Genomic DNA, 15,366 nt, shown 5'->3' with positions numbered 1-15,366 from the left:
ATTTTCCCGTAAATATGTTTTCAAAGTAAGAAACATTTCCAGGAGATGATGCCTAACTTTTGTAAGAAATATCCATAGACTGAACATAAGGCCTTCATATAAATACGAACACATACGTTTGCATGTAAAAATTAGCTATTAAAATAGATGCCATTTTCTATTTTTCATTTTTTGATCTCTCATTGTGCTGTGACACAACAGGAAAAAAATTCCTTTAAAGACTGACTTTCAAGTGGTGCCCTTTGAGCCCAAGCTCAAAGGCACAGAGCCTTGAGCTTCATTCTCAAATCACAAATGAGAAACTTTTGTCAGCTACAAGTCCTACAGATCAGTGGTTTTCAACTGAGGCAGCACTGCCTGTAAAGGACATTTTGGAGAGTTTGGAGGACTTTTTTTGATTGTCTCAATGATCAGGAGGCATTAGTGTCATTTCATGAGCGAGAGCCAAGGATGCAATGAGCAGACCATTCTACATAATAAGAAACAGTTGTGCTTTACTCAGGACTCTCTGCTGGGCATTGACATAACTACAAAATCTGTCATTAATGGTCTAAATCTAGAAACTCTAAGCCCATTATATATGAAAATAAAGTATTTTTTGCACAGTTTTGGCAGAATTTTCCAGGAATACAACTACTCTGTAAATTGAAGGAAACTACAGTTTGTTTGGAAATTTATCAGTTGCTACCCTGGGAAAAAGCAACAGTCCCTATAGGAGTGGTTCTCTAAGTGTGGTCCCCAGACCAGCAGCATCAGCCATCAATTGGAAACCTTTAAAAATGCAATTATCAGCCCCACTCAGGTCAACTGAATCAGAACTGCTAGGGATGTGGCCCAGCAATCTTTATTTCAATAAACCCTCCATGTGATTCTAATGTTCCATGACATTTACACCAATGCTATAGAATTTGAGTTGCCAATCATACACCTGTATGAGCAGGCACATTTTGTGAAAGTATTTTATTATAAATTGCCTTTTAATTTCTTCCTTCTATTCTAGTTAGATCATTACATCAATTTCAGGGGGAAATAAATGGTATAGGAGGTTATACCATGAATGAATTTGAATTCAAGATTTTGAAGAGGGCATAACAAAATATTTATTACAAAAGGGAGCCCTAGGAAAGGATTTAAGGGAGGAACTGAGCCCACTCACAATAAAATATTGATACTTATCTAGATTTATAAATTCTGGTGGTTTGGGGCACTTATTCAATACATATTTATCATTAAATACACCAGAGGCAAGGCAAGAAAGCAAGGCCTGTGGCAACAGATCCCTATGAACTCTACAGCCATCAAGAGGTCACCTGAATCAGAAAAACGTAATTCCCAAAACCACTGGCTGGGAGAGTCCACACTCCACATTCAGTCACATCTCAAAGTGACACGTCTGATACCTATACTTAAGGCTACAGCTAAGGCTGGTGGTATTCAGTCCCTTCCCAGGGTCCCTCAAAATATCCCCATTGCCTCCAATGTCCCTGGACAGCAGCCCAGATTCTTAGAGCAGACTTGACCTTTGAGAGCAATGTAGAGTCAACTAGCTAAAATTGAAAGCATGTCACCAAATTTTAAATTTTTGTGCAAAGGGCATTACAAAGAACATATAAAGAAAGTGAAAAGATAAGCCACGGAATAGGAAAGTTACTTGCCAATCATATATGTGGCTAGATCTAGATCATATATCCAAGATACAGAATATATCAACTTAACAATAAAAAGACAAATAACCCAACTTAACAATGGGCAAAAGATTTGAATAGTCACTTCTCCAAAGATATACAAATAGCCCATAAGCACAAGAAAAAAGTTCAGCATCATTACTCATGAAGGAAATGCAAATTAAAACCACAGTAAGATACCATTACTTCACGCCTGTTAGAACAGTTAAAATAATAAAAGATGCAGGCAGCCCGGGTGGCTCAGCAGTTTAGCACCGCCTTCAGCCCAGGGCCTGATCCTGGAGACCTGGAATCAAGTCCCACGTCAGGCCCCCTGCATGGGGCCTGCTTCTCCCTCTGCCTGTGTCTCTGCCCCTCTCTCTCTCTCTCTCTCTCTCTCTCTCTCTCTCTCTCTCTGTCTCTGTGTCTCTCATGAATAAATAACAAAATCTTTAAAAATAATAATAATAATAATAAAGATAATTACAGTGCTAGTAAAAATGTGGAGAAACTGGAACGTGTGTACATTGCTGGTAGGAACGTAAAGTAGTGCAACCATTTGGAAAACAGTTTAGCAGCTCCTCAAAAACTTAACACCATAAACTCTATGACCCCACAATTCCATTACTAGCAAGGTATATAATCAAGAGAAATGGAAACAATGTCACCACACAAAAACTTCTACACAAATGTTCAAAGCATCACTATTCATAATAGCCTCAAAGTAGATACAACCGAATGTCCATCAATGATGAATGCATACACAAAATGTGGTCTATCCATAGAGGGATATCACTTGGCCATGAAAAGTGGAAGCACTGATACATGATACAACGTGGATAAGCCCAGTAAACATTAAGCTAACTAAAAGAAGCGGGATACAAAAGGCCATGTACTCCACACATTACACATGAAATGTCCAGAACAGGCAAATCCCTAGAGACAGAAAGAACATTAAGTGGCTGCCAGGGGCTCAGAGGAGGGGGAATGGGGAATGCCTATTAATTGGTAGAGTTTGCTTTTTGAGGTGATGAAATGTTCTGGAAGTGGTATGTGTACACAACTTTGTTCAACAAAAACCACTGACTTGTACACTTTGAAAGGATGAATATTATGGTATATGAGTTTTATCTGAATAAAAATTACGATGAAGGCAAATTACATAAAACACAATTACAAAATAGGTCCTAATTGTAAGAGAAGCCCTCTATAGGACAAAGCAGTGAAAAGTCCAAGATCAGAATTCTTTTTCAAAGCTATTTCCAAACATATTAAAGCCAGAGAATCTAATAAAAAGCTGGCTCCATATGACTGAGTGTCAACTATGGGGAGACAGTATGGGATCAAAGCCTTACCTGTAGGAACAAATAAGGTATGTCCCTGTTTTACCACACATTTGTAGCATTTATCCACCTTATCTCCAAAGAACACCTCACTCTGGGTCACAGATGAACTCCAAGACTCATAGAGTGCCAAGTTTTCATCTGTTGGCTTTATCAAATAGAAAATCTTCTCACCCTAGAAGGAAGTAATCACACTATTTTTGAAAAAAAAAAAAAGCCATTCTTAGGATGGCCTATGCTGATGCAATTTTCCAATACAATGATCTAAGTTAAATTAGGTAAATATCAAGATTTTTTAGGCTCAAGAGGACACCTTTCACAAACCTGATCAATAGCTATTGCCTTAGTAAGGATCTTTAAAAAGCTAAAGCTCCCCCTCCAAAATACACCCAGGGTCAATAAAGTAGTGTTGGAGAAACAGTTACGAGAGAGGAGGGTAAAGAATCACAAGCATCTTACTGATCTCATTTTCAAGGTATGGAAGTAAATACATGTTAATATATCAGGTCACAGAGTCATCTCTGCAAACTTTGCCCTTGCCTCTAAGATCTATGACTATTTTTTTTAAGACTTGTAAATAAACTTCCTTTAATCAACTAACCCCTTGCCTTCTCATAGAGAAGAGGAACAGGAGCTCAGGACACAGCATCGAATACAGTCCAGAGCACTACTGACACACAGGCACTGCATACAGATGAAGATCTTGTTCTAGGCCAGCACTGTCCAATAGAACATTGTGTGACGATGGAGATGTTTTACATCTGCGCTATACAATACACTGGTCATAAGTCACATGTCACTACTGAGCACTTGAAATATGGCTAGTGCAAATAAGGACTTGAATTTTAAATTATATTTAATTATAATTATTTAAATTTAGTCACAGGTGGCCAGTGGGCTACTATGCTGAATAGTATGATTCTAGATAAAGCAAGTTGCCAAGAAGAATTAGTATTTTCATGGGCATGCCTGACTTACGCAACTAGCTGTCCTGGCCTACCCTTAAGGTCAGAGGCAAATATTACTGTAATTTTGCTGTAATCAAATATTTGATTCAGGGATTAACTGATAATTAACTAAGGCAAAGAGGAAATGAAGGGACAAAAGGCCAAGAGACCAATTTAAAAGATGGGGACAAAAAAGGAATCTAAATATAAACTAAAAAATCATAGTGGCCCCTCCATTACCTGAGGGGGGAAAAAAAAGCATAATGTTTACAATGATAGATCCTACTTAAAAAGTACAAAAACTTCCTTCTTTATAAATGTCACTTACAGCAAATGGATTCATTCCTGGAAAAAATGTCCAGGACTAAAAGTTTCTGTCAATAAGAGAACAAAGAAATACCCCAATCTTACCCAGAGGACATGGTACCAAACTGAAGTTCCACCAAAGTCAATGTGGAAATCTGTGTAGCTGTCTTGAACTCCCATTAAGCAATATTTCTGAACGAATGGCTTAGGAAAAACTGAATCATCTGGCCAATAATTTTCCACCCAGGAAAGTTTTCTGGCTATATCAGGGACCTCCACCAATTCAGACATCCTTTAAAAAAAACAAACACACATATACACACATACCCACATCATACAAATTAAAAGTTCTTAAAATTTCATCTCCCATCTCAACCCAAACCAAGAGATTAAATGAAACTATGTTAACATTACTTCAAAGTTTAAAATTCATCATATTTCTAAATATTCTCTGTGCGTGCCAAAGCAAAATGTACAACATTGCTATTTACTGGACCACTTTAGAAGTCATAATTCAGTTTCTTACTAAAATAAATTTATCATTTAACTCTACATTTAGCTAACACTGAGAAGACTAAACCAAAATGTCCAAAACTACTCACTTTGTATCTGAAAATTCAAGGCTGATCACATTTAACACTTTTGGTCTGTTAGGATTCATGAAGTATTTAACATAATTGTGAAGTGTCATTTTGCTGTCTGCCTGCCTTGCCACATCAATGACATCTATCACTTTGTCACCACCTGCAGAGAAAAATTATAGTCTTATTATTGGGCTTAAAGGTTACATCAATAGATGCCCTAAACAAAAATGTTTTAAAGACCATATTTACTTAAAGCCAACCATAAAACTACATAGCCTAGACAAAGATTCCGCCTGTATCCTTCTTTCTAAGTCCAAATGGAATTGTTGAAAAAGGGGGAAAAAAAAGAAAGAAAGAAAAAGAAAAAGGGAGCTGCTTTTGAGGGAAAGAACAAAGCAATTAAGACAGTTACTAATTAACATTGAGTGTGAAAACTTAAATGTTTACAAAGTTTTCTACACACTGATTTCTTGTGTGCAGCTCACAGTGATAAAAATGCATTATACTGGTATATGGGAACTGTGCCGCATGCTCTGAGTTTCCATATCCTCATGCATAAAATGAGGAGAGTGACTTCTTCCTTTCACTTATATAATATCTAAGATTCTATCATTTAGAAAAACCAGTCGGTATCCCTGGGTGGCTCAGCGGTTTGGCCCAGGGCGTGATCCTGGAGTCCCGGGATCGAGTCCCGCATCGGGCTCCCTGCATGGAGCCTGTTTCTCCCTCTGCCTGTGTCTCTGCCTCTCTCTCTGTGTGTCTCTCATGAATAAATAAAACTTAAAAAAAAAAAAGAAAGAAAGAAAGAGAAACCAGTCAGTCGCTGTGGAATTAGTGAACAAGGTAACCACAACAGATAATTTCTGCTTGACAAGTGGTGTCTTCTAATATTCTGCTTGAAGAAAAAAATCAGTGGTTAGGAAGCAAAACTCAGATCATATTAATGCATGTGAAATGGTTTTTCCTATAAAACCATGAGGTGGGGCATCCGGGTGGCTCAGCGGTCTAGCACTGCCTTTGGCCCAGGGCATGATCCTGGAGACTCAGGATCAAGTCCCACATCGGGCTCCCTGCATGAAGCCTTGCTTTCTCCCTCTTCCTCTCTCTGTCTCTCATGAATAAATAAATAAAATCTTAAAAAAAAATAAAAATAAAAATAAAAATAAAAAAATAAATAATAAAACCATGAGGTGTTGCTTGCCCATCATTGTACTGTCACCCCAGGACAAAGAAAGCATAACCAGTTCTGCCATGTCCTACAGGACAAACGGAATTCAAAATATGGCAATACTTAATCAATCTGAAAGAGAAATCAAATAAATGCCATTTTCTTACTTCAGTGTAACTTTGTATCAAAATACTGCCTGGTAGACTTTATTTTATACTTAAGAGGCAAAACAGTTCTGTTAACCTAAGCAATTTACAGTGCTAAAAAGTAAACTATCTAGTTGTCTGAATATTTCTTCCTATACTTCTATTACACTAGCCACTTATTTTATAGTACTACTTATGCAAACAGGCTCAGGTTAAACCTCAACCTCATCCCCTAGTTTATCAAATAATCCAAAATTAGCTGAATGTGAAGTCATGACCTTGAACTGGGTTTCCTCACTGAAAGAGTTATCCATGAAAACTGTCGCCCAATGGCTCAATAAAGGAACAAGTTCTCAGACATTTCATACTCAGGAGATAATACACTGCAGTCAATGTACAGCTCAGAGCCAAGGTCTGTTTGAGATCTAATCCTCAAAAAACCTCTATCTACTGCTGACAAGGAACGAGATCTACATATAGTCAGTTTTATCTAGAGAACCATGATGAGAATGAACAAAATGACTAGAAATGTTAGGAAGATTGCAACAGATACATGGTTTCCAGCCTTGTTTTTATGGCTTTCTGGGCCTCAAGATCACACACTGAGTCCAGATACCATGAAGGGGCAATATCATCAAGTCATGAATTTGGAAACAGGCTTGAAATTGGCCTCCTCTTTTTCCTAGCCTTTCTCTAGGCACCAGAGGTCAATGGTGCAGGATCCAGAGATTCTGCTTCTGAATGCTGCAGAGTCCTAGAACCAGTCCAATTTCCCGGTGGCTCCTTCCTGGGATCTACAGTTATGCTGAGGTGTAACTGTTGCTCCTAAGCAAGCACCAGAAAATGTGTTGACAGCAAAAAAAGTGGCATAGATCAACTGTTTCATTCTGGTTTTCTGACGTTAGGTTTGCTCAGAGAAATAAATAGTTTTTGACATAGGTGATACTGCATTTCACTTTTCCTGACCCAAAAAACTGAACTAAATTAACATCTCTTCACTCAATTTCTAATGGTATTAGAACAATACTACTACTTTTACTGCATTTTCCCAAGTACTTAAAGGAATCAAGTGCGTACCTACATAGCGTTCCACATCCATGACAGAAAACGTAGGTGGAGGAAGCCTGAGTCCTAGATCATCTAATTTGGGGACCATAATAGGAACTTCAAATCCATGTTTCTCCAGGTATCTTTGTGTCAGCTGGCTGCCATGCATCTTTACAATTATTTCATCGGCACTAAAGAAAACATAAGAGAAAATGTTGTATCTTTGTTTTTAAGTTTACTTAAAAAAAAAAAACAGTCTGGTAATGCGTTAATTCATATACTATACTCTTGTCTGTATTACCAGTTCTTAACCTATCGTATCTGATTCTCCTTTCTAGAACAAATGTTTTATCAAGTCCTTTTTACTATCCTAAAGTAAGTCATAGATAATTACTTCAATACATATAACTGGAAAATATATATGTATTATATTAAATACCTTCACCAAAACATGAGAAAAAATTACTGTATAATAAAATATATTTTTGATATGTAAATGTATATTTGATATGTAGGTAAACTCCCTAGAAGATATAATGTAATAATAGCATGATTACAACTTGTAATGAGTGACTGAATTTAAGAGAAGTGACTATATCAGAAACCTCTGAACACAAGCTGTATAAGAAATCAGAAGAGCAAAAGGTGGGGGAGGGGGAGGACATATTAGAATAAAAATTAGTGTCAAGATAAGTAAAACATCAGATTCTATCCGGCGATAAAATTCTACACAAATATTTGTTAGGCATTTCAAAGTCTCATGGACATAGAACAATCAATTCACTGGTGTCCTGCATAATGGAGGATGACTAGTTCCCATGGTCCCTTATCCACTGAGACAAATGTCCAAAATGAACTCCTGATTTATCTGTTACAGCCAGCATTTCATAAGTTTCAGTAAGTGGTCACCTTAAGCCACTATAAAGGGATGCTGAAATCCAGCTGCCTGCTCTGATGAGTAACAGGTCATAAGCATCATACTCAAGTGTGGTTTGTCCCTTTCCTTCTACTCTAACCATAAATCAAAGATCTCTCTACACAGGGATGTTCTAGATTTTACCTCCCAATTGCTCGCAGAATGCAGCTATTATACATTCAAGTAAGTACAACATTTGCTTTATAGGTGAAAACACAACAGTTTCCATTTAGACAATCAGACCTTGACTGTCTTTTAACGTCACCTGCAGCCCAGGTGTCAAGCAGAAGACAGGAGGTACTAGTTCTCTGAATCAGTGGACTCTGATCTGTCCACCTTCTCAACAAGGTCAGTTTGAGGCTCCCCAAAATGATACACTCTCTGGATAGTGTTGCATTTGGAGGATTTAGATCTCCTTCATCTGACTCACTGAGTTCTGGACTGCCTTTCATTTCCCCAAAAATTGGGGAATTTGGGGAACTGGTAGCCACTTTTGGCTCTCTGCATGGAGCCTGCTTCTCCCTCTGCCTGTGTCTCTGCCTTTCTCTCTCTCTCTCTCTCTCTCTCTCATGAATAAATAAATTTAAAAAAAAATCTTTTTTAAAAAAAGCTCACACTAAGTTGTAAAATGGGGAGGTGGGTGAGATAACCTATTCACTTTATTTTATATACTTCTGTGTTAATCACATCAAGTATGTGTAATTTACTTAATTACTGTCACTCTATATAAGGTTTTAAATGATATGAAGGTTTATGGAGCTAAATAAAATCAAACCAAAGACCTTTAATTAATGGTAATTACAGTTAAGACATTTGTGACCATCTCTATAGCCTGCTCTCATTTGTGATGACTTTGGCAGAGAAGTCACAAGCATCACTAGGCCAGGATTGTTAACACTGTTCTTTTGGGTCACAAGCCTATTTGAAAAAAATAAAAAATAAAAGCTATATGGCTTCTCTTCCTGAAAAATGCACATTTCACATATTGACACTAAACTGTTTATACAGTTTTAAGAAACTCACAAGCCTCTCTGAAGCCAGTCCCTAGACCCAGGCTGAAAACCCTAGCCCTCAGCTCCAAACCAATCAAGGAAAACAAACATTCCTCCAACCACTTTAAAACTTATAAAAGAGAGTATTTGAGACAAGGGCCTTTAATATCACAAAAGTTATGTGGAAACCACTGTGGAAAGCTCAGCAGACCTGAGTGAGCCAACACTAGGTGCCTATCAATTATATGTTTCTGTTTAAGGATTAAGGCCTTGGGAGAGGGAAGAGAACAGGAATACTAAAGACTGTGAAGAAATAAGCAAGGGTTTTATAGTTACAGGATCTGAAATAATTCCATAATAGGCTGCATGTGATGTTGTGATTTAAATTTAAATTGTGCTTCCCCTCTTTAACAAGCCTGGATATGATCTTGTGTAAAAGGCTATTAAGCATTATCACTTTAAATAGATGTCAGGCAGTGAGCAGGAAATGATCTAAATTAGCATGATTAAATGCAGTGTCATACTTTTGACTCTCTTTGAGCCACAGATAAGTCAAACACATTCCATTATTTTTTAGAAATCAAAAGCCCAGTCCTGCTGCCACCAGAGAGAATGAGCAATGGTGATGGGTACCTCTAGTGGACCCAGGGTAGAAAGAGAGATAGGAACATAACATAAGAAAAAAAAAGTTGGAAAATCAGAACAGGTGAGGAAAAAGGTTCAAAGAAGAGCAGCAGCTGCCCATCACGAGGAACCCAGCACTGGGAACAACCACCTTGGATTAGTGTGTTTCGAATTTTCTGGACAGAGAGCAACAGTTAATGCATTTTTACAAGGTGACCCCGTACACATATGTAACAGAATAGTTCCATGAAACTGTACTTTTTTTACACCTACTGCTCATAATGCGTCAATATGTTCCATTTCATTAAAAAAAAAATAGTAAAAAGCTGATAATAATGGGTTGCAACCTGAAGTTTGAAAACACTGCTTTAGATAATGCCACTTTATTAGTTAACATTCTCCATTTTCTTTGGTCAGAACAAGATTCCATACCTTGGGAAGACTCGAGAACGTAATTCCTTAACAAAAGTCCTAGTTCCGGCTTGCACTGGTTTGGAGCCATCATCAATCTCTGTGTAGTCATGCCTATGCCAGTTCCTCCTCTTTTTCACTGGGTTTTTAGAAGATAAAAAAAAAAAAAGAAAACAGTTGTGATAAGTGGTAATACCATGTACTTTCTAAAAGGTATATTCTATTATGATTAGAAATAACAACTGTACATACAATCAAAACACTCCCTTTTGAATGCATCTCCAAGATGAAGAGGTAAATTTTACTTTGTGTAATGCCACAATTATAGGCAATTAACTGGGGGTTTAAAAAAATCTACTCTTGTATGTTAACTAACTAGAATTTAAATAAAAATTTGAAAAGAAAAAACACATGAAAAATTTTTTAAAAATTAAAAATCTACTTTATTTCCAAAAAATTTTAAATCAACAAATTCAATTAGCAGATGGAGCCTATTATAATAGTCACACATACTATAAAATAACACAACTATTTTATTTACTTATTTTTTAGGCACAACTATTTTAAATCATGATTTTCACTAGACCATTAAGTCGTAACATGATTTTTATGGATCATCCATGTCATCCATGCCATAGGGTCTTTGATCCTACATCAGAAATCTATTTTAACAGCACAGTTCCCTTCTTTTTTTATGTCAAGATCTATTCCTAAAATAAGCATGCTTACATTGCCACAAAAGAAGAGCTGGTGGCTGCATCACAATTAAAGGAAGACAAGAGGAATGAAATAACTTTATGATTAGTTCTAATGCCCAGGTACGATTCTACACCTCTGGGCAGCTACAATCTTGAACAGTCCTATGGCAGTCAAAATCAGGAGACTTGGATTTGACTCCTAGGTTCAGCCATAACTTCCTCTGCAACCTTGGGCCAAGTCATGTGAATGGGTCCAGTCCTCAAATGAAAATGAAGGGAGGAGTGCTGGGTTTCAAACCATGCTGAGGGACCCTTAAGACAGGGGAAGATGTGGAAGAGGCCAAAAAATGAACTCTGGATCTCCTTCTGCTTTCGACCAGGGCAGCACCACCTACAGCCCTTTTGTGTGCTACCAATAAAATGTCAGTTTTATATCTTTTTTTAAGCTTGAAAATCACTGTTAAGCCTAAAACCTTCATGATTCTGGGAAATGTACTGAAGTCTACAACTAGCTTAGAACCCATCAAAAAACTAAAATGGATAGATACTTAAAAAGACAGTGAGACCAAAAAAAAAAAAAAAAAAGTGAGACAGCTACAAAGACTGTGTAGTAAAGCAAATAATGTAAAATGTTAATAGTGGAGTCTAGGTGGTGAGTATGGAGGTATTCCCTGCAAAATTTAACTCTTCCTCTATGTCTGAACATTTCCATAAAAAAACATGGGGCAGGGCAACTCTATGAGTCTAAGTTATTTCAAACCATCACTCTAAAAGATCATAATAATAAAATAATACTGGATCCTCAAACAGATAAAGAGAAGTCACACTAAATAACCAAAAGGGGAGGAAATTGGGCTTATTCATTTCTAAAAGTTTAAAACAAGATTCTCAAGTAATTCATGGCAGTCAAACCCTCAATATGGAAAAGCGTAAATCCCATTTTTTTAAAGTCTCATGAGAAAACCTGAGAATCATAAAGCAACCTTCCTAGAAAATACCATTAAGGCATCCTTTGTGTGTTATTTTTTCTCATTTAAAATTACTTTTAAAATTCAAGGGTGTTTCATTACAGGCTTCTGTTCTACATATATATAGATACATCACCCCATTTTATTTTCAACTGGGATCATGATGTTCATCTGCTTACCTTTCTTATTCTATCATGAGCCTTTTCTCCTTATTAAATATTCAAAAGCAATTTAAAAGCAGCCTAGAATTTTAAGATGTAGATATAGATGCATCACTTTATAAATCCTTTTCCTGATTCTTATGCACTTAGCTCATTCTGAATCTTTCTTCAAACAAAGTTGAGATTAATATTCATATACATAAATCTGTTTCCCTCATTAATTCCTCAGGATAAATTCCTAGAAATGCTAGAAGAAAGACTCCAGTATTTTTAAGATACTTGCTACACATTTCAAAACTGCCTCCAAAAAAGTGGTAGGTAACTCACACTCTTACCAGTATATATAAGCAGCCTATTTCAAAGCCCTGGGTCAACAGTCATTTAAAAAAGGGAGGTGGAGGCATCGGGGTGGCTTAGTCAATTGACCATCTGACTCTTGATTTCAGCTCAGGTCATGATCTAGGGGTCTTGAGATCAAGCTCTGCATCAGGCTCTCCACTTGGCAGGGAAGTCTGCTTGTCTCCCTCTTCCTCTGCAACCCCCCTAACTTGCACATGCTCTTTCTCTCAATTCTTTTTTTTTTTTTAAGATTTTATTTATTTATTTATTCATGAGAGACACACAGAGAGAGAGAGAGAAGCAGAGACACAGGCAGAGGGAGAAGCAGGCTCCATGCAAGAAGCCCGACGTGGGACTCGATCCCGGGTCTCCAGGATCACACCCTGGGCTAAGGCGATGCTAAACCGCTGAGCCACCGGGACTGCCCTCAAATAATTCTTTAAACATTTAAATTTAAATTAAAAAAAAAAAAAAAAAAAAAAGAAAAAGGATAAGCTACCCACTTGATAAGTAAACTACAGTATTACATTGTTTTGATTTTCATTTTGGCAGAATAGACTAGAATTAGAATAGAATAGGGATTGGACAGTTATGGGCTCAAACTCCAGGTCTGCCAAATAACTTTATCAAAGAGCTAGTTAGATAATTTTTCTCACCTAAGCATATTACAAATATGGAAGGAAATAACATAGATCAAATACTTCTTAGCATAGGGTCTGGGGTATCCAATAAGCTGCCAATTACTTCTCTTTCCTTTTAAATGAGATTTGCACAATATTAACAGAAGGCTACAACTGTCCTGATAGGCCAACATGCTTAACACATAAAATCAGCCACTTTAAGAAGCTGATTGAATTTCTTTTTTTTTTTTTTTTTAAATTTTTTTTTAATTTTTATTTATTTATGATAGTCACAGAGAGAGAGAGAGAGAGAGAGAGAGAGAGAGAGAGAGAGGCAGAGACACAGGCAGAGGGAGAAGCAGGCTCCATGCACCGGGAGCCCGATGTGGGACTCGATCCCGGGTCTCCAGGATCGCGCCCTGGGCCAAAGGCAGGCGCCAAACCGCTGCGCCACCCAGGGATCCCTGATTGAATTTCTTAAAGGAAGAAATATTCTAGTAATCGTCCTAGGGAGAGAAAATTTGAATTTAGAGTCCATGTGCCTGAGGAGCCCTGAGATATGTAAGTACGGGGCTTTTTTGATACTTGTCCTTCAAAAGAGTTCTTAACTCCCATAGAAGGGTCAAATCTAAATTCACCATATTACACTAACTAGTATCTCCAATAAGGGTTCTTAGGGATCCTGAGAGAACAGGAAGCCCTAGGTGGCAAGCAAGAGAGGCTTCAGAGCAGAGGGAAAGGGGACAAAAGGGATGACCCAAGTTGAAAGTGGAGGGTGAAGGGCAGGGAAGGTGAACCTTAGAGCAAGATAAAACAAATTACTGGATCTTGGGTATGTTCCCTGTGGGTATTTAGCGTTGGACTTTTGCCCAGATGATAACCAATGCCTGATCTTATGTTATTCAAGCATGAGAGGTATATGAAGGGTCACACAATAATTAAGCTTCTCTCTGAAGGATTGTTATTCAAAGTGCAGGTTGTGATCCATTATGGATTATGAAATCAATTCAGTGAGTGTGACAAGCTTTTTAAAAAATTAAATCCTAGAGGAAAAATAGAAAACAGAATACATCACATAATATAGCATTTTAAACACAACACTGTTCCGTCTCATACCAACCCACTTAATATTTCATAGAAATTAAATTCAAATCATTTCATTTGGGGATTATATACTTAAGTTCTAAACTAAGACTGTTATAAATTTTATTTCTGTTTCCTTTCTTGAGATAACAACCCAGGATTATTTATTTCCTCCAAGAATTACACTTGGTCAATAATTATTCTAAGTTATATAATACCATATACTTTGCTGCTACACAAAATAAGAGCCTCTAAAAACATTTATGACAATAAACTAGTCAATTACACTAACAATTCTACCAATCTTCTAACCTCAAATTTTATACTGTGTAACTAATAAAATGGATAACTGCATTTTAATGTATTATGAAATTAAATATTTTAATGTATTCTTTTTTTAAAAGATTTTATTTACTTATTTATGAAAGACACAGAGACAGAGGCAGAGACATAGGCAGAAGGAGAAGCAGGCTCCCTGTGGGGAGCCCAATGCAGGATCATGTCCTGAGCCAAAGGCAGACACTTACCACCAAGTCACCCAGGCATCCTTATTTTAATGTATTCTTATACCTTGAATTTCTAAATCTCTTACAAAGAAACTAGATAAATTGCTAATATTCCTAACAGATGAACAGTCAGTTGCTAGTAAGTCTCTTTTACAAAATTACTTGCCCACAACCTCAGATAAAAATTTCTATTTAAAAAAAAAAAAGTCCTAGGGAAGTGTCTCAGTGGCCCAATAAAGTTAAGCATCTGACTCTTAATCTCAGGGTTCTGAGTTCAGGCCCCACATTGGGCTCCACACTGGGCATGGAGCCTGCTTGAGATTCTCTCTCTTCCTCACAGAAAAAAAAAAGTTTAAAAAAATAATAATAAAACAAAAGAGGTTGTATAGGTCACCTCCATCTAACCCTTAAAAATTTTTTTAAATAAAATAAAGTAAAAAAGATTGTATGGGTCACCTACATCGCACCCAAATATGTATCAAAGTATGTTCAAGAAAAGGTTCTTTGTAAAATGAGTAAGTCTATAGTTTTTCCCTTTATTTTTATAAACACAAAAATACTAGTTTGCAGTCTAAATTTTTTAAGAAATTTTATTTATTTATTTGAGAGAGAGAATACACAAGCAGGGGGGAGGGGCAGAGGGAGAAGAGGGAGAGGGTGAAGCAGGCTCCCCCGCTGAGCAGGCAGCCTAATGCGGGGCTCGATCCCAGGACCCTAACATCCTGACCTTAACCGAAAGAGCCACCCCGCCACGTGCAGTCTGAATTTTTTTAAAAAGAAAGTTATAACTTCCTTCAAAGCTTGTTAAATGTTATCTCTACTTTCTGTCTGCACAATTAACAT

At 37.1% G+C, this 15,366-nt stretch overlaps 1 protein-coding gene across 1 annotated transcript in view; it reads right to left on the bottom strand.

The window, feature by feature from the left end:
- Window positions 1-15,366, bottom strand: part of KDM7A (lysine demethylase 7A) — an 81,698-nt gene that overhangs the window by 31,926 nt on the left and 34,406 nt on the right. Inside the window, exons 3-7 of the mRNA XM_025433889.3 lie at window positions 10,170-10,287; window positions 7,236-7,396; window positions 4,863-5,004; window positions 4,366-4,552; window positions 3,020-3,182 (exon numbers count right to left, since the gene is read on the bottom strand). Coding sequence (XP_025289674.3) covers window positions 3,020-3,182; window positions 4,366-4,552; window positions 4,863-5,004; window positions 7,236-7,396; window positions 10,170-10,287 — 771 coding nt within the window. The remainder of the gene's footprint in view (window positions 1-3,019; window positions 3,183-4,365; window positions 4,553-4,862; window positions 5,005-7,235; window positions 7,397-10,169; window positions 10,288-15,366) is intronic.

The sequence above is a fragment of the Canis lupus genome, chromosome 16, assembly GCF_003254725.2.
Source record: "Canis lupus dingo isolate Sandy chromosome 16, ASM325472v2, whole genome shotgun sequence".
In the NCBI taxonomy this organism is placed as follows: Eukaryota; Metazoa; Chordata; class Mammalia; order Carnivora; family Canidae; genus Canis; species Canis lupus.
This window is presented reverse-complemented; position numbering and strand designations above follow the sequence as displayed.